Source organism: Microplitis mediator, chromosome 4 (genome assembly GCF_029852145.1).
Source record: "Microplitis mediator isolate UGA2020A chromosome 4, iyMicMedi2.1, whole genome shotgun sequence".
Lineage (NCBI taxonomy): Eukaryota > Metazoa > Arthropoda > Insecta > Hymenoptera > Braconidae > Microplitis > Microplitis mediator.
In genome coordinates, this window is record NC_079972.1 from 9857501 (window position 1) to 9877001 (window position 19501).

The 19501-nt window shown below is 29.0% G+C and overlaps 4 protein-coding genes across 7 annotated transcripts; 3 read left to right on the forward strand and 1 right to left on the reverse strand.

Annotated features, from left to right (window-relative positions):
* Positions 1-351: 351 nt before the first annotated feature.
* Positions 352-4235, reverse strand: LOC130666355 (uncharacterized). Its single transcript, XM_057467249.1, has 4 exons — positions 4019-4235; positions 3696-3923; positions 3346-3553; positions 352-2459 (listed from the first exon to the last, which is right to left on the reverse strand). Exons 1-4 carry the CDS (start codon positions 4086-4088, stop codon positions 1904-1906), a joined length of 1062 nt encoding a protein of 353 aa, XP_057323232.1. The 5' UTR covers positions 4089-4235; the 3' UTR covers positions 352-1903.
* Positions 4236-8038: 3803 nt separating this feature from the next.
* LOC130666405 (coiled-coil domain-containing protein 1) lies at positions 8039-14310 on the forward strand. 4 transcript variants are annotated; one of them, XM_057467371.1, is made up of 7 exons: positions 8039-8188; positions 8892-8986; positions 9655-9849; positions 9934-9957; positions 10316-10405; positions 12719-12887; positions 12955-14310. In XM_057467371.1, exons 2-7 carry the CDS (start codon positions 8911-8913, stop codon positions 14228-14230), a joined length of 1830 nt encoding a protein of 609 aa, XP_057323354.1. In that variant the 5' UTR covers positions 8039-8188; positions 8892-8910; the 3' UTR covers positions 14231-14310. The 4 variants fall into 4 exon arrangements, with proteins under 4 accessions (XP_057323354.1, XP_057323357.1, XP_057323355.1 ...); XM_057467372.1 differs by having other exon boundaries at positions 8046-8188; positions 8895-8986; XM_057467373.1 differs by lacking the exon at positions 8039-8188 and adding an exon at positions 8699-8716.
* Positions 14311-16539: 2229 nt separating this feature from the next.
* Positions 16540-18054, forward strand: LOC130666408 (uncharacterized). Its single transcript, XM_057467379.1, has 3 exons — positions 16540-17131; positions 17222-17509; positions 17568-18054. Exons 1-3 carry the CDS (start codon positions 17005-17007, stop codon positions 17951-17953), a joined length of 801 nt encoding a protein of 266 aa, XP_057323362.1. The 5' UTR covers positions 16540-17004; the 3' UTR covers positions 17954-18054.
* A 146-nt stretch (positions 18055-18200) lies between these two features.
* LOC130666410 (uncharacterized) lies at positions 18201-18924 on the forward strand. Its single transcript, XM_057467382.1, has one exon. The coding sequence runs from the start codon at positions 18264-18266 to the stop codon at positions 18822-18824; it is 561 nt and encodes a 186-aa protein (XP_057323365.1). The 5' UTR covers positions 18201-18263; the 3' UTR covers positions 18825-18924.
* Positions 18925-19501: the final 577 nt, after the last annotated feature.

Here is a 19501-nt window from a genome sequence, read left to right on the forward strand (position 1 = left end):
GAAATATCAGAGAATTTTGAAATCATTTTTTTGTGGCCACCCTGTATCTGCAATCCATTAATGCAATAATTAAAACGGGTGCTTTATTCTAAAAGAATAAATAAATCATATCGAAAAAAAATGTTTTTTAATTACGCGTCTTAGCTGATAAAATGAAATGACTAAATAATAATTTTGTGCTGTAGATTGTATGTTAAAAAAATGTGCAACGATGCCGATAAGTAGTTTAGTTTTAATATTTAATTAAAAAACAAAATATATATATGTCAATAATGATAAAATATATGTAAAGCATGAAATTTTGAGTATAATTAAAATGCAACTTTCTACAATAATATTTTTATTGATCAATACATAACAATACATCTACGCTAATTAATAATTAATAACAACTTCAGAGAAAAATATTTAAATTACAATCGCAAAATTACAAAGTATTAAAAAGACTGGAAAAAATACAGTTTCATTTTTCAAGTTATTTATGTGCTTTCAGCGAGTGTACAAATTTTTGGTCATTATGAAATTCTAGGCTATTTTTTACGATAAATAATTAACTTAATTTTTTTTTAATTATTTACTCGATCATCTGTAAGTTGATGGAAAAAAATATATCATTTATATCTCGGGTCGGAAATTTGATCTGATTTTAGTCGAACTGAATTGTATTTGGACTAATTGGTCTGTCTTTAAATTTTCATTAAAATTTTAAGCTGTTCTCTATCTAAAGACGATCAAAAATAGACTAATAAAAATAATAGGCAGTATAAGTCTGATTTTGGTCTGGATAAAAACAAAAGAAGACAAGCTAGTTTTGAACTGAATAGCCTACAGGTTATTCAGCTTGAATTCAGTGTCTTTTTTATACTATAGTAGGTTCAGTTTTAAAACAGCCTGAAAATTTTACGTCAGTTTGAAGTTTAAGCTTGTTCAGGTTACATCCAGCTTCAATTTCATTCCTGTAGCAGGCTGAACAGTTTAACTTAAAGCTCAATTGAGTGCAGTCAGTTTCAAATAAGGTTCAGTTCAGCGCAGTCAGCTTCATTTACGTCAGGTCCATCCAGTTGAGCTTAATCAGTTTGAAATAATGCTGAAACTTTTCGACTCGGGTACTGTGAGAAAAAAGTCGGATTTTGATCTAAAGGCGAGCAAAACCAGACTAAAAATTATTAAAAACACGTCTGAAAATAGTCCAAATAAGGAATAGTACAGGCAAAACTCGATAAAATTTCACAAGTTTATTAAATACAAATAAAAAGTAAAATTGAATAGAAATAACTTAGAATTTTTAATCAATTTAAAACAGATCAAATTTTCTAACGCAGGATACGTCTTGAAATTTTAGAGTTAAATAACTTTTGAACTCTCAAATATCGACTATTAATTATGCAAACATTTTTTCAAATTATCACTTATTAAATTTGCTTATATTTTTCTTCCCCAACCTACAGATAGTCAATAAAATTTTAATTAAAAAAACAACGGACATTTTTTATTACCAAAAAATTGTGGGGTCAATTACTGAGTCCGCAACAAAAATAATATATATATATTTTTTTTATTAATAGAGCGCGTCATAAAATTATACGCATGATTAAGACGTCGAAAGTTTTTCAATTGTATTCTAATTACATAAAAAAAATGATAATATGAACAGCACGAATAACAGAAATGAAAATTTAAAACCAATCGATTTATCATCCAGACTAAAGTATAGCTTTCTAACATGACGATTGACTGGAATCCTAATTCCACTTTCTATTGCTTATCATACTTATTATTATTATTACAATCCTATACGTTATTTTAAATTCCGTTGTTTGAGGTTTTTTTTTTTATATATATATTTAAATGAAATATCAAATATATCAATTTTTAATATCTCTCATTATGAATCTTTCAAGCGTCACACTTCATTAACATGCTGATGAATATTGTAAGCACGTCCGCCGCGACGTGACTCCCGCGGTACAATAGGAAGATTTATTTTATGTGGGCTGTCAACTGTCTGTTGTTTGAGTTGTTTTTGTTGTTGAGCATAAACAAAAGTCGTCCTGCCTTCATCCGCGTGCCCAATTCTTGCCGATTCTTTAACAATATTATCTTGTGCACTTAGTAATTGTTTGAATCTCTCATCACTGTTTTCCTGTGGCGTCAGATACTGATCAAACATACGGCCATTACGTACCGTTGAAGTATTATTATCATTATAATTATTATTATTGTTTTTGTTGTTGTTATTATCATAACTTATTTCTTGTCGTGAAGCAGCAACTTCTTGCACTTTATTGTTACTAGTTAAGTTTAATCCTGGATTGAAATTGAGGCCGAGCCATCGTGAAAAAAATGCAATGCCTTGTTCAGCGCTTTCTGATACTGCAGCTATTAACGCATCTGTATTAATACCGACTTCATCTTCTTCTTCTTCCGGTATTTCGGTTGTTTCTGTAGTACTTTCAATGCTAAATATCAAATTAATTATTATCACTATTGATACAATTGAAAAAAAAAAAAAAATAATAATAAATTTTCGGACTCGGTGTAGTGGAAATGACTCGGTGTTAAAAATTTGGAGTTAAAATTATACCAAATATTGTGTTAAATTTAGGCGGTGAATTAAAAATTTTTACACCAAGCGTAAAAATTTTGTGTTAAAAAAAAAAATCATAAAAATATTGAAATGTTCAAAATACTACACAGAAAAAAGGATTTCTTGACACAAAAAATTTTTTCCCATCCCAAGAAATTTTTTGTATTATGAATTGAAAACAAAAATTTTTTTAGGACGGGAATGAATTTTCTCAGAGCAAGAAAAATTTTTGTGTTTAATTTATAATATAAAAAAATTTTTGCGCCATGAAATTTTTTTTTCTGTGTATTTAATACACAGAAAAAAAATATTTCTTGGGGCAAGAAAAATTTTTCATTATGAAATTAAGACAAAAATTTTCTTCGGACTTAAAAAAATTTATTGCGCCAAGTTTTTTCTTGGTTCAAGAAATTTTTTTTTCGTCCCAAGAATATTTTTGCACACCTCAAGCGCGAACGCGCTGTGTGTGCCTTACGATCGGAATTTCGTTTTAAATTTATAATGCGAAAAATTTCTTAGGTCAAGTAAAAATTTTGTGCACCAAGATATGATTTTTTTCTGTGTATCTAAATAAAATTTTTTGCTCATTAATTAAAATTACGAACGGTGTAAAAAAAGTAGATTACACTGTGTTAAAATTCCACGGACAGATAATTTACACCGCGAATTTTTTACACCGTTAATTCCCACTACACATTCTAAAAAAGTCTGTGGGTCGATTTTTACACCAAATTTTTAACAGCATACAGAATACTTACGTTGTACTTTGAATTTGTTTAACATTATTATTAAAATTAAAGCAACCAATATGATAGGTCGCCTGTGGTGTGCGCATCAATGCTGGTTCAATAACCAAACAACCATCGTAATCTGATTGGTCGTGTCGCTTGATTGACGTAAACTTGGCGCACAACTGGGCCAAATCCGAAAGTAGATTCATACAGGTCGGTTTGTTAGCCGCGTCCGCTGTTTAAATAAAACAAACTACATTAGTCTACATTGTATCACGTAAAGAAACAATAACAATAACAATAACAAGTATATTTATCAATATATCACAATATACTTTCCTCTTAATTTAAATAAAATAAATAATTTTAATAATGACCTATCTTTATAGTCGCATTGTGCACAGGATTGTCTCCATAATTAAGATTTAATGATACGTTATCTTCTTTCTGTTTGATATTAACACAAGCCGGTCCACCGAGATCGATTGTCGAGGTTAAATTAAGATCAACGCAACACAAACAACCGGATGTTTGACAAAGACACTTTGACTGTGGCATCGATGATCTTCCTTCCGTTTCATGCAGATCCCATGACAACAGTGTCTCTGTTATTTTTAATTATCGTTAATAAAATGATGAATAATTTTTAAAGTAAAAAAAAAAAGGAGTATAGAACACTTTGTTTAATGATAAATCTCACCAAGTATCCCAGCAGATGATACAGCAACGATAGCACAAGAAAGAAATACGAATAACTTGTTGATGGCCATACTCTCGTGGTGACTTGTACAAAAGTGTACTTACTACTGCACACACGATCTTAAGTTAAGTCTTTTAGTTCACAACAGCCACAGGCACTGTCAGCCAGTTAGCCAGTCAGCCAGCAATACAACCCAGACAGACTTTACTTCTCAAGAGTCTCTCGAGAGAATCAAGAGAAGAGAAGGTAGCCAGGTATAAGGTAGAAGGCAGAAAGAGGTACAAATAAGCGTTAAGGATCGGCGCCACTCCTGGTGAGCGCCCACCAACCAACCAAACTCAGGCAAACCCAGTACCGAGACAACTGTCAGAATAAGTGTTAAATGAGAAGGAAATGGTGAAAATATATTTAACAGACCCAACACCCATCCGGCAGATAAGAGTAGAGGTAAATATTTAATGAGAGTGGGTTATATTGGGAGATTTAATTATAATAAAAGGTAAAAATAAGTTTACGGGTTTAATAAACCGTGAATTACTTAGATGGATATGAGGAAGAAAAGAGGAAGAGGAAGAGGAAGAAGAGGAATCAGTGGTGTGGATTATTATAATTTATAATTTTATGTCAAGTATATAAGGAATAATGTTATACTAAATCTGACTTGACATTGTCTGTATTAAGGTACGCTTGACGACGATATAATACACGATCATCGGTATCAAGGTGTTGGATGTCTACACACATGAGATATTTTATTTTTATTGGTGGACAACTGCTGGTGAGAGTACGTCATTGGATGAGGATTATTTTCAAGTTTAAGCAGAGGGATTGGAGGCTACGGGCAAAGAACCTCATTTAGGTTACCGGGTGACCCTCTTCTTGTGAACCCGGTACCAGTTGTCTCGACCCAACACACTCCTACGTTTACGTTTATATATACATCTATTTATTTTTACTTATTATTATTATTATTGTTATTATTATTATTGTGTTGTATATAAATATATATACTTACTTTTATTTGTACTTTTGTAATTTAAATGTATCAAAGCTCTTACTAATTTCAATTACGCGTAGACTAATGCTAGACAGTTATTTTCAATTGACACAATATTATTATTATTATTTTAATGGTCAAGTTTTCTTAATAAAGTATTATAGAATGTCGATAAAAAATAAATGGCTATGGTTTTGTCTTGATTAAAATTTTTTTACACCAAGTTTAAACCGAAGGAGATCAATTAACGTTTTATTGTTTTTTGTTGTAATTTAATTACTTAATTTTGATGTGAAAAAAAAATTTCTCTCAAGTTTAATGAACTTTTAATTTATGAAATTATTTATTTATTTTTAAATATTTAATTCATTTTACGTCATTGCATTTTACGCTTTTTATTGCATTCCAAAGATTTTTAAAGACTAATTTAAATTTATAATTTTGAATAAATATTTAATTATAAAATTTTTGACAGGTCAAAATGTAAAAGTGATTTATATTTTTTTTAGATTTATAAATAACAAAACCTGATGAAGAATAAGGAAGATGGAGACGTCGATTAATAAATTAATGTACAAATAGTAATAATAATAACAATAATAATAATGTTAATAATAATAATAATAATCTATATTATTAAGAGAATAAGGAAAATTTTGTTCCAGCCATATCTATATGATACACTACAAAAAACTGGGGTAAGTCCAGGCAGTGTAGGACTAAAATTTTCGGTGTAAAATTTCAACACCGCCAGCGATGTAAATATTCTTTACCGATGTTAAAATATTTTTGGTGTTGAAAATATTTTGCTTTGTAAATATTTTCCCTTACTTGATCACTACAGTTAGACAGTATTTTTATTAATTAACCCTCAGAGTACACTGGGGGCCATTTTGACCCCAGAATTTTTTGTATCCTAAAATATTTCTCGTTAGGTTTGATTTTAATTAATTTTTTCACCGTTAAAAATTAGTTAATTCGAAGTAATGATAGTTGTATTCGAAAGAGCATTGTTTTACCTACAAAAAACGTCATGACCTGCATTCCGATAAAATGCATAGTTTTTGAGATATGACTCTTCAAAAGTGAAGTGCGTATTCCGAGGGTTAATTAAATTATTGGTGATTGAAGTGGTGGGTGTAAAATTGTCTAATTTTTAAATAAATTACGTAAAACATAAATAATTATTTAAATAAGTACACAGCAAAATTGAAATTTCCTCAAGATAATATTCATTAAATTTTTATATTTTTTTATATGTAAGGTAAGAGACCCACCGATCATTGATGTATTTGTATATCTATATTTAGTAAAATTTAGTAAATATAGACATACAAATACATGAAGTGATCGGGTACTAGGTCTCTTCCCTTAATACATTTTTTTTTCTAATTTCTATACGTGGAATTTTTTTTTACACCTATTTAATGCCGCTATTTTAACACTGCGAAATTACACCGCCTACACAGTCTTATTTCATTTTAACACCGCTCTTTTTACAGTGTAGAATCAGTTAATGCTATTAAATTTGGTACTGTTAAAAAGGTCTCGACTTAAATTTGTGTCTTTTCATGGTTTGAATTTTTTATTGCCAAATTACATTTAAATTACGCGGGAAAAACCGGCGATCGTCTTTATTTTCTTCAAATAAATTAATATTTTAATTATTCTGTCACTGAATATCACTGAATATATATGACTATTATATATATATATATATATAATTAAGAGAAAATAAGAAAAATTTAGTCTAAGCCATGTCCTCTATGATATTAAAAATTAACCAGATTTAATTTGGTGTCAGTGAAAAAAAAACATATTAGACGATTAATAAAAAAAAATTTGACCGTGTAGATTTTTTTTCAAGAATCCATGATTATACAATCATCGAAATCAATAAGTTTGCGAGTTAATAATGAGATTTGTCTCATTAAATTTCAATGATAGTAGAAATAAACATGTACCTGAAGATCGGAACGTTTTTCACGCAACGAAAATGAAAATAATTTATGTAATTTGACTTTAAAAGTGACTCAAGGGGTAGCTGGGGGTGGCTCGCAATTTTCGACTGACGTGCGAATTATTTCAGAAATCTAGATCCAGGAAATTTTACTTCATATCGTTTTTTTTTATTTTCGTTCCGCGAAAAACGTTCCGATCTTCAAGAACATAAATAAACAAAAGATTCTAGAGTTAATTTTCGAGTATAAATTTTACTAAACAATTAAATTGAAATCATATTTAATAAATTTAGTAGTAATACTCTGTCAGTCACGTAGTGACTGTAGGCTCGTAATAATAAAAATATTAATAATAGTGTTATAAAATAAATAAGGCAGGACAATACTTTTCCTTATACTGGATTCCAGAGTACGATAAAAGATTATTAGCCAAGGTAAACCGCTTCGGGCCACTACTTTCTTCGACCCACTGACCAGAGAAAGGTAGTAGACGATGTGTGTCTCTCCAAATAAAATACTAAATCCATTCTACTATAACTATTTTCAAATATCAGCTTATATTTATCCGATTATACGGTACCTGGTCATAAAAAAAATATTTAAAAAATTTAAATCTTCACTCGGTTGGACTCGGACCCAAATCACTGGAGTTTCTATAAATTCAGAGGATCGTAAAAAAAACTATAAATAAAAATAAAAATAAAAAATAACAGTGAATGTCCGATGGCCTATCAGTGGAGTGATTGAACATTGATTGGCATACCATTGCATCGGGTTAGACATTTCGATGTCCATCATTGGACATCGCATGTAATGTAATGACAAAGTAATCAGTTGGAGCAAGGCAACTCGGTTGGGTTGGGTCTTTCTACTTCTATATATACATAATGGACACACTTGTACGAATAATCCTTTCTCATTTCCGTACTAACTAAAGTCTTATTTATATTGCCTAGATGCACATTAGAATGCTTAATAATTAACTACGGTAAGTATAATGTTATGTCCAGTGGTGGTGGTTTGTGACCGACTTTGAGAGCTACCTTACCAGGGGGAGGGGAGCCGGGTGGCATCTTCAGTTGGGCATTCGACTTCGTAAGATTAACAGTTTTAAAAGAGTTTTAACCGCGAGGATATCACGCCAAGGTGTTACTTATTATTTTTTCAAGTTTTTATTAACGCTTTAGATTTTTTTTTATTTTAAATTATCACGTAAGTTTTTATTGTAATTTTTCTAATTATATTTCACCGGCAGTTTATTTTTTTTATTAACAAAAAAATATTAAGTATCGGAAGTTAGAACCTTTGGTAATTTATTTTTTTAAAATAAAGTTTAAATTGAATTATTATTTTTTTTTTTTTGAAGTTCATGTTATGGTAACGTGTAACCGGAAGTTAAAGAACTAGATAAATGCATAACTGCACGTGCAATAAATTGCAACAAGTTGACCATTCTTAGTTTAATAATAATAATAATGGTAATTAAATTGGACACGTAGCACCATAAGAGTGATGTATGAGGATTGTAACTAAGCACTAAACTACTCAAGTTGCTTTGACCGTGACCGTGATGTAGGCCAACCTGTTGAGTTTTGTAGTCACGAGTAAATGTATAAAGTCGAGTAAGATTTAAAAAAAACGTTTGTTACAATCCGCGACACGTCATCTTCTATAGTAATGTTCTTCAGCATCAGATGGTTTTTAGAACCGGAAAATAAAAAATAATAACAATAATCAAATGTAAATCTGCTTGAAATAATTCCCTTTGTTATTTACTCTATTATCAACATCCTTTATCTTTCTGCTATTCAAATTTTTTAAGTCTATTTAAATAAATTCTTTAGACCGTGGATTTAACTTTGTTCTCTACGTGTTAGAAGTTGTTCATTTTTATTTATGTTTTACTTTTTTTTAGAAGATAAAAGAAGATAATAATGCGATTGTCTACGGTGTTTGAGTTGCTGCTGATTTTTTTATTAATAGCCTTCGCTGCCTATGGAAGAGTTATCGGTAAGTTTTTATAGTCGAGAGTTGTTTTGAAAAAAAATATGTTTATTTTAATAAAAGAAATTGTTACACGGAAAAAAATAAATAGGTGCTGCAACAGGACGTGATCCTGCGGGAGCAAAAGAATAAAACCCCGTGGAAGCAACAGGATTTTTATGTTACATTAACAGGACACATCCTGTGGGAGCAACAGGACAAAATCCTGTGAGATCAACAGGATATTTCCTGTGAAATCATTAGGATAAGGAACAAGTTTCATGTACTAATTTTTTTCGTCAGTATAATGAAATTTCAAAATTTGAAAAAAAATTCAAAGCTTAGAAAAAAAATTAACTTCGAAAAAAAATTTGAATTTCAAAATTTGAATTTTTTCTAAATTTTGAATTTTTTTTAAATTTTCAAATTATATTATACTGACAAAAAAAAATTTGTACATGAAACTTGTTCCTTATCCTATTGATCCCACAGAAAAAATCCTGTTGCTGCAACAGGATTTTGTTCTGTTTCTCCCACAGGATGTGTCCTGTTGCTGTAACATAGAAATCCTGTTGCTGCAACAGGATTTTGTCCGGTTGCTCGCACAGGACCACGTCCTGTTTCAGCACCTATTTATTTTTTCCCGTGTAAAAATTTGATTTAAAATGGATTTGATTAATTGTTTTTATTTTTAGACCGAGATGAAGTTTCCAGTTTGCGAAGAGTCATCAGAGCTACCGAAGGAAGAGCAAAACAAGGAAATTTGGGTGTTTCTATTTTATCATTAAATCAAGCTACGGAAAATTTGAATAAATATTGCACTTGCGATAGAGATGTTTGCCAATGTTGTCGCGATTTTCATATTCCTGTTGTTTCATTAAAAGGACCAGGTATTTTTTCTTTTTAATTAAATTTAAAAATAACAAATCTTAATATGTATATTAATCTTAAAAAACCGTATTTACAATTTTTAGATACAGCGTTAAAAAAAAATAATGGTAAAAAAAATTTTTTTAAATTTAAAAAATAACCGCTTATTTGTGTGAAATAATATTTGGCTTAGTTCTTGGGTATTAAAAATTTTAACGATAGAAATTTTTTAATTAAAAAAATTCTAACGTTTTCTATTCATAAAGTAGTTTAATTATTTTTATACATATATAATAAAGAAATAATTATGCGGCGCAATTTCTTTATTTGAGCTTCACATTAAAAAACAGTTAGTTAATGGGCTAATGGTAAACGGAATTATTTTTACCGTTATGAAGTTAATAAAAAAAAAACTTGAGCTATTAACTTAGACACATAATGATAATACATAAATTTTTTTCTCTCATAACATACTTGTGTTTTTAGGCTGTGCTTCTATAAGATACTTTGAGAAAGATAACTTGGAACTACAATTAAGTTTCGGTGATAATCTTTTGACAAGCACCGTCGTTCATGGTAAGACTGTTTTTAATTATTACATAATTTACTGTAATTATAATAATACTAATTTGTATGAGCGAATTCAATGTTATAATAGAAAGGAACCGAGATAAAATAATGGTGGTTTAGTCCGGGATTCGAACCCAGGTCTTTTGATATCGCGTCAAACCATCGTTATTTTTTCTTGATTCCTTTCTATTATAACTTTGAATTCACTCACAAAAATTAATAAATTTATTATTAAATTGTTTTTGAATATATATTGGGTTCCATACCTAATGAACTTCGGAAATTTGAACATGACAATTTGAACTTTGGTAAATTTGAACTTTGAATAATTTAGTATTTCTATCATCCAAAATAATTTTTTTTAATGTAATTATTTTTTTACCAATAAACTTTGATTTATTTAAAAGTTCTTCATCATCATTATTTTCATCATCATCATCATCATCGTTAATATTTATAAGAATATGAATAGGTTGTTTCATTCATAAAAGTTCAAATTTACACAGAAAAAAAGGATTTTTTTGGCGCAAGAAATATTTTGCATTTTGAATTGAAGACAAAAATTTTTCTAGGACTAGAAAAAATTTCTCGGCCCAAGAATTTTTTTCTTGCCTCAAAAAATTTTTTCTTGCTCCAAGATAATTTTTGTTTTCAATTTATAACGCAAAAAATTTCTTGGGTGAAGTAAAAATTTTCTTGGAGTGAGTAAAAATTTTTTACGTCAAGGAATCTTTTTTTTCTGTGTACCAAAGTTCAAATCGCCAAAGTTCAAACTTACCAAAGTTCAAATTGTCAAGTTCAATTTTCAAAGTTCATTAAGTCGCTCACTATAAATTAATATAGGGGAGGAAGGGGCAAAATGGGATAGGGGCATAATAGGGTAGGGGGCACAATTCTATAAAAAAATAATGTTTTTTGAACATTCCAAAACTACTTTTGTGAATACAATTGAGCATTATTTTGAATTTTTTTGTTAAACTTATCGTCCCCTTCCTGGGTAAACCTCGTAAGTACTTTTTTTCATAATTAAAATTATGAGTGAAAAACATTCTTTAGTACTGCTATTGCGTAAAAAAAGTTTCAAGTTTTAATAATTATAACAGAATGTTCGAGAGACTTTTGAACTTTAATATTTCCATTGACGCACGTGTAGCAGAATAGATGTTTTGACTGTTTTCTGAAAAATTATAATTTTTGCAGTTACGAGGTTTACCCAGAAAGGGGACGTTATTCAAAAATCAAAAGTTTAAGTCAAAAAATGTTAATGACTTGTTTTATGATAAAAACTATTAAAAATATTTTTCTTCCTTTGAATCTAATGATCATGTGAAATATAAATTTTGTTTATGTAAATTACTTATAGAAAAATTTAATTTTATCAGTTATTTAATTTTCATAATTTTTTTATTTACCTTTTTTTAGAGGGTACCCCATTTTGCCCGGAAAAATGAAATTTATTTTTTAACAGCAGCCGAAAATTTTTTCTATATACTTTGAATATCATTAAAAAAAAACAAGATTTAACGTATTTGAGTCCCCAAAATCTTGATATTTCTTCAAATACCCCGTTTTGCCCCTCCTTCCTCATATATATTCATCTATGCCAAAAATATGATAACAATATGATCATGCGCAATGCAAAATAATAATAATAATTTTTGAAATGAAGGAATGACAGCTTTCGTGATCAGATTAAATGACTTTTTTATTGCACGACTCATGATGCGAAGCAATTAAATTTTATTATATTGATTACATAGAAAAAGGGTCTGAAGATGTTATCTTCACTTAACGAAACGTTATCCACAACCCTGATTAAACAACTGAATTCAGCCGAATTAAAAATTTTAATTCTGCTCAATTCTGTTAAATTCGGTAGAACAGAATTTAAAAGAATTCAAAGATTATTTTCGAATTAAATAGAATAAAACCGATTTAAAATTTTTGAATCGGTTTCAATTCGGTTCAATTCGGAGTCAGAACCAGAAATTCGAGGATTATTTTCGAATTAAACAGAATAGAATTAATTAAATTTGTTTCAATTTGAATAAATTCTGGTTTTTCTGCCGAATTAGATAGAATTCTTTTTCAAGTTAGGTACCGAATTAACAGAATTTATCTGAATTATATAGAATTAAAAATTCAATTCTGTTTAATTCGATCGAATTCAGTTGTTTAATCAGGGACTTTAAATAAAAAAGTCAATTAATCTGATCAGGAAAGCCGTAATCCCTTTATTTCAAAAATTATGCAACACTGATCGTTTCATAAATTCACAACTAAATAATAATAATAATAATGATAATTATTGAATTAAAGGTAAAAAATCGCGTACAATTTGTGTACCAATGCCGGGTGGTTACTCGAAATTTTGCGGAAGAATATATTCTATTGAACGAGAATCAGATGATAATTTCAAGGCGTGCCTTGGATTAGAATTACAATCAAGTTATGAAGTTGAAGCATCACTTCGTGTTAGTTGCTTCAGGTATTTATTTACTTATTCATTACTTAATTAATTAAAAAAACATAAATATATAATTTATTATTTTTAGCTTTGGTCCAGATGGTTTAAAATTACGTCCTGCAGAAGCATTCCCCCCGTCTATATTGAATGTAAATGATGATGATGACGATGACGATGATGATGATGATGATTTCGGTTCCTTCTTGGGTTTGTCCGATGACAGTGACAACAAAAAAGATATTAATCAATTGCCATCAAAAAATACCGCAGTTGCCGGATCAAATCAACAATCTGATGATGAAGATGATGACGACGACGACGACGACGATGATGATGATTATTCATTAGGTTTAGATGCGTTTCTTGATATAATTACCGATGACGATGAAACTGAAAAGAAGAAGCCATCTACTGCTTCCCCATTGTTGTTAACTGTTCCAACTATCAACAAACCGACAACAGCAAAACCAGTAGTAAGCCGCACAACTACTAAAGCACCTAAACTTGAAGCCGAAACTTCGACGGTCGCCGTCAGTCAAGAAGCACTTGGGCTAACTAGTGAGACGGAAAGTTCAACTGAGATTTCTTTGAAAAACGCTACGGAACCAAGCGCTGAAGAAGAACCGATGACTGAATCAAGTGTTACTGAATTAGCTTTAGAAATCAGCTCCAGTACAAGTGAGACAACTGATGAAAATAAGACAGAGCAGCCATTAGAAGCTGCAGCGTCGAATGACAATAAACAAGTGGTTAAAGTAAAAAAAGTTCCAGTGATTAAAAAAATAATTGTCGGTGTTACTGATAAAAAAACGAGTATTACTTCAAATAGCGCTAATGCTATCAAAAATGATGTGAAGAAGCCTTTAGTTAAACCTGCGACGCCGGACCCTCTTCCTAAGCCTGATAACAATACTGATGACGACGATGATGAAGAAGATGATCTACTGAGTGCGGCTGTAGATGATGGTGATGATGACGATGATGATGATGAAGATGATGATGAAGAAGAAGAGGAAGAAGAAACGGAAAATGTTGAAGACCATGAGGAAAATGATGATGTTAAACATGAAGAAACCACTTCTGTGGAGGGTCACGACAAAAGACCTGATCATGATAATGATCATGAAGTCAGTGAAGAAGATTTGCTTGATGATGATGATGATGATGATGATGACGAAGAAGAAACAAGTTTGATGTCAGCTTTGATTGATGATGACAATGATGATGATAATAAGAAAAATAAAAATGGTGGCTCGTCGACTGAAGCTTCGAAGAAAGATAATGAGTATGAAAATATTGATGACTTTTTTGGAAGAAAAATGCCTGTGAGACGGGGCAGACAGAGTAAAATAATGAGGCTGTAATTTATTTAATTGATATTTATTATTTATTTATTTATTTATTAATTTTTTTAGATTGAAATTAATATACCACCGGAAATTTTTAGAAAAATAAATTTATTGTGGGTTAAATACCTTCTCCTAGTGGTATTGATAGGTCTCATTTGCTCTAAAAAATTTTAATTTGTGTAGTATTAAATAATTGACGCGCAAACGAGTTATAGGTCATCAGCCATAATTGAATCACTTAACTCTTGTAAAATAATATATATGTATTTATTTAATTAATTAATTAATTATTATTTATTTAAATTATTAAATAATGTATTTATGTATTTAAAAATAAAAGTAATATTTTAAAAAATATTGTTTCTTACAATTATCAATAATTTTTGTAATAAACAAATAATAGAGTTGGTATTGTTACATACCGGATATTTCCTTGGTTTTATTTGAATATTTATATTGTTTATTATAAACATAGTCCAGGTTGGACCGCATTAGAGTGTCAATAGACCCCAGTGGGTATTGATTGTCGATTATTTTGTAAATCATTAAATTTTTAAATATCGCGATTTAAAATTGATCTGATACCGATAACGATATTTGCCTTTATCCTCCATATTATTATTATTATTATTATTAGGACCAGGATTTTTGCTTTTATTTAAAAATAGCAATTAATAATTAATGGTGTCAAATTTTGGAATTACAGTGGAAATATTGACCGTATAAAAAAATCATAAGAGACATTTTTTTTATAAAAATAAATTTCCTAAAACTTTTGTTTCAAAATATTTTTTATAAGACTAATATTTTCGCTGTAATATTAAACATTTGAACCATTCATTTCGAAGTTAAGGCAAAAATCTTGTACCTAATTATTATATAAGTATAAGGATAAGGTTTTTGAAGGATGATTGGGCAGCGCCCAATATTTAGGATGGTTATTCTGGGCGGCTAGTAGCTGTATCCAAAAATACCGGAGTACAGGTGAAATATTGAGGTGCCAAGTGGAGGCCCAAAATAAACGGTAAATTAATTAAAAATTGTGGGGTTTAATTAAAAATTAATGGACAGCAAACGCAAACTGATAGATTTGGATTCAGCAGAGTACTAATCTCTGCAAAGCCCTTTGACTAACTGCTTTTCTTTTGACACTGCATAATTATACACGGAAAAAAAAGAACTTTATGAATTGAGTAACTACAAGTTATAGGGTAGAAGTACCATTTGTAGCCTGTCCTCTATTTTTGGACCTTTGATATTTTATTTTAATTGATGAAAAAGTATAAAAAAAAAAATTTATTATAATACAGTAAAAAAATTGTCTTTGAATGAATTAAAAAAAAAGTAATTATCTCATTGCGTATCATTTTGTTAAAATTTTTTAAGTGGCCAAAACTGGCCCTAAAGTGGCCACAAATGGTACTTCTACCCTATAATAATAAAGTGATCAGAAAATACTATCATTCTAAATAGTAATTCTTTAATTTATAATTAAAACGTAAATAATTAATACGATAAATATTAAAATTTATTGTCTATGCAGATAAATTAATGACATATACTATAAAATTTATTGTTTGGAATTTTAAAATTACCCAAATTTAACACCCAGGTTCCAGGTCATAATTTAAAACCCTAATTTCAACAGTTTATTTTTTTCCGTGTGTATAAAAAAATTAATACAGTGTTGCATCTCAGGGTCCTTAGAGGAACGTCGAGACAGTTCACTTCTCATCTACGTAGACACTGTGTTTTGTCTACGAATAGACTGCGTCGCGTTCAAAAAATGCTTATCAGCGATATTTCCGTTCAAACAGATCAGAAACTATAAATTAAAAATAATAATTAAACAAATTATATTTATTTATTTAATGAATTATACGGGAACGTAACAGTATAAATAAATTTTTTACTATATATTTTGACGGATTTTTTTTAAATCGAAACTAAAAATTTATTTCCCAAGTTCGTTGTCTGTTTACTAAAAAAAATTTTATTTCAAACTTCAATTTCATTCTCTCGGTTTATAAGTTTTTATTTTCATTGAGTTTACAATGTTTGTATAAATATATAAAAAAATATTTAATAGAAAAATTTAATATTTACTTAACAAATACAATATAATTTATGTACTACTCCAAAAAATTTTATCTTTAAATCTTTACTGTAATTAAATTGTCAAATTTATATTTCATAATCATAATAAATTTTACTCCTAAAAAAAAAAGAATTTAAAAAGTGCAGAACAGAATTACAAGTGAATAAATTTAAATAAAAGACAATAAATTTCTAAAATGATAAATCACCATAAATATAATTTATTGTTATACTAGATAATAAAATAAAAAAACACAACTTGAATTTATAATAAATAAATCATAATTTAACCACAACAATAGTAAATTATTTAAATGAAAAAATATAAGACAGTGAATTGAATTGTAAATGAAATAGTCGACTTTTGCTATGATTTAAATAATATTTTAAAAACTAATTTATAAATACTGTAATTGTAAATGTATGTGTGTCATGAAGAGGATAAATCAGCAAGACCACAACCATTCAGAGACTAAAGAGCACTTCGCAAAAACTTTCACTGGAAAGTTATTTATTTTTTCGCTTAGGGAGTGTGTATTGATGTGCGAATGGCATCCTCCCTATAAAGTTTACTCTCAGACAGTGCAGGGTAAACCGTCAGTACTTTTCAAGCACTCGTTAGCTTATCATACACTAACTTAACTTGCATCTCATCTCCTTTTATTTAAACCATTTAATTTATTTATTTCACAATGTTTACTTCAAAACTGTTTCACTTTTGTTTAACTATTTTATCTTTTTTATTGATAACAGTGTTTTTATTTCTTGATTGCGTCGAATCTAACGCAACAGATACAGAGGTAACTAAAAAGTTTCCACGTAAGTAATAAAATTAATTCTCTTTCTTTTTTATTTATAAATAAAAATTATTAAATATTTTTTTGTGTAAAAATATTTTATAAATTCTAGTACTTATGCCAAAGAAATCAATTTATTACGATTTATCGAATCGAAAACCGTTTGAACTTGAGATTGATGACACAGAAAGACTGCCAGAGTCACCCTTAAAATATGTATCTCGTGGTGTCGGGTGTAATTGCGGTAATTTAACATGCGGGTGTTGCGCTGGTGTCAATTTAGAGTTTTTCAATTTCGACCAAAAGGCCTGTTCAAATATAACACTTATTCCTGAAGAATTCGCTATGGATTTCCATCTTATTATCAACGATAATGAAGTTCTGAAGCAGCGTGTAACTGGTAATTAAAGCCACATATATATTTTTAATTACAATATTAATTATAATTAAATTTACAGGAAAAAATCCTCCGCCGCTGTGTATGCCGCTTAGTTTTTTTCCCATTATTAGATTCTGTGTTCGTGTCTTCGACATCGGTATAATTGAAAATAGAGTACGCGCATGTATGGATTTTGAAACTCGTATTACATCCTGGCCAATTTTTGTTCTCCATTTCAATTGTGTTAAAGTAGGAACCGATGGTGTCTCATGGGTACCACCGACATCCCCAAATCATAAGCCAACGTCATTGGTTGAAACAAATTTAAATCCAACAAAACCGGGATTTTTAGTACCGGAAGTTTATGACGAAGTTAATTTTGAGCCGGCAGATCAAATAGTTGCCTCAAATTTTCCAAACGTCACATCTGAAGATGAACAACAAATTGGTAGTCTTAAATTATAGTTTATTTGTTTTTTTTTTATTTATTTATTTATATATTTATTACCTTATGTATGTTGGAAATCATTAGTTTTATAAATAAAAATAATTAATTAAAAATTAAACTGGAAAGTGTTAACTAAATACACAAGCTGAGCAAATAATGAGTTGTATGATATATATAATCGTAAACCTAAATTTCTCCTTTAGTAAAATGAGGCCATCATCTTTTCAAGAACAGTCGTGTGTTGAACGTCGTTGAAATCACTCGATTCACTTATTAATATTTTTATTAAATTGATATTTATAGTTTTTCTTTTAAATAATTTTTACTATGGCTCAATACTTAAACAATTTATTGACAACAGTAATTATTAATTTACTGTTTTTCAAAAATATAAGTAACACAGTTATAATAAATAAGTCACATGATGAATGGAAAAATGTAACAGACACTTATTTAAGACAATCAAGTACAGATAATTTAAACAGTACCGCAATAGTATCAACGACTATTGCTACGACGACAGAAACTAATGAAAGAGCATGTAAATGTGGTGGCGGTTTATGTTCTTGTTGCTCAAAATTATTGTATGACAGATGGAAACAAAAAGCGTGTGTTGAAGTAACTTATGATCCAGACGAGTTCAGTTTTACGGCTAAAATAATGTTTAACGACCGCGTATTGTATACAAGAAGCGTATCCGGTAAAAATCCGCGGCCTATTTGTGTTCCTTTACCTCGTATTCCGTTGGTGAGGGCTTGCGTTAGATTTTACAATATTTATTTTCAAGGACGTAATGTACATATGTGCGTTAGTATGGAGGGAAAGTTCGATGACACGACTCTGGTTAAGGTAAAGTTGGCTATGTTTTTATTAATTAATGTTCGCTAAATATATTACGAGTTTATGTTACCTTCAGTTCGAATAGTAGGACAAGTGGGGCCACTTGAAATTTAAAATTTTAAATCAGTTCTCAAAATTTTACTACTGATAATTTGATTCAAATTTTTTATCAAGTAATTTAATAATTTTGTTTAATTATTTTTGTGTAAATGATTTTAATTTTTAGTAGAAAATTAATTTGTTTTCAAGTTCTTTTTTCCCCACATTAGAATTTTTTTTTAATAACTGGATAATTTTGATATTAATAATTATTGGTAACAGAAATGTAATAATGGAGGACAAATTGGGCCACTTAAAATTTTTAATTTAAAATCAGTTCTCAAAATTTTACTACTGATAATTTAATTAAAATTTGTTTTCAATAACTGGATAATTTTAATACCAATAATTTTTAGTAACAGAAATGTAATAATGGAGGACAAGTTGGGCCACTCAAAATTTTAAATTTTAAATCAGTTCTCAAAATTTTACTATTAATAATTTAATTAAAATTTTTATCAAGTAATTTTATAAATGATTTTAATTCTTAGTAGAAAATTAATTTATTCCTTAGAGTTCATTTTTTTCCAGCATCAAAATTATTTTTAAGAACTGGGTAATTTTAGTATGAACATTTCGTAACTGAGAAATATAGAATAATAAAAACAAATTAATATTTTTTAGGC

What these genes read in the sequence shown, in the direction of transcription:
- LOC130666410 (XM_057467382.1), top strand. Translation starts at nt 18,264, where the DNA reads ATGGCTCAATACTTAAACAATTTATTGACAACAGTAATTATTAATTTA.
- LOC130666408 (XM_057467379.1), top strand. Translation starts at nt 17,005, where the DNA reads ATGTTTACTTCAAAACTGTTTCACTTTTGTTTAACTATTTTATCTTTT. An exon ending in GGTAACTAAAAAGTTTCCAC is followed by an intron (nt 17,132 to 17,221) that starts GTAAGTAATAAA and finishes TATAAATTCTAG; the next exon opens with TACTTATGCCAAAGAAATCA. An exon ending in TCTGAAGCAGCGTGTAACTG is followed by an intron (nt 17,510 to 17,567) that starts GTAATTAAAGCC and finishes TTAAATTTACAG; the next exon opens with GAAAAAATCCTCCGCCGCTG.
- LOC130666355 (XM_057467249.1), bottom strand. Translation starts at nt 4,088, where the DNA reads ATGGCCATCAACAAGTTATTCGTATTTCTTTCTTGTGCTATCGTTGCT. An exon ending in ATCATCTGCTGGGATACTTG is followed by an intron (nt 3,924 to 4,018) that starts GTGAGATTTATC and finishes TAAAAATAACAG; the next exon opens with AGACACTGTTGTCATGGGAT. An exon ending in CAATGCGACTATAAAGATAG is followed by an intron (nt 3,554 to 3,695) that starts GTCATTATTAAA and finishes TTATTTAAACAG; the next exon opens with CGGACGCGGCTAACAAACCG.
- LOC130666405 (XM_057467371.1), top strand. Translation starts at nt 8,911, where the DNA reads ATGCGATTGTCTACGGTGTTTGAGTTGCTGCTGATTTTTTTATTAATA. An exon ending in TGTTTCATTAAAAGGACCAG is followed by an intron (nt 9,850 to 9,933) that starts GTATTTTTTCTT and finishes TACAATTTTTAG; the next exon opens with ATACAGCGTTAAAAAAAAAT. An exon ending in AGCGTTAAAAAAAAATAATG is followed by an intron (nt 9,958 to 10,315) that starts GTAAAAAAAATT and finishes TTGTGTTTTTAG; the next exon opens with GCTGTGCTTCTATAAGATAC.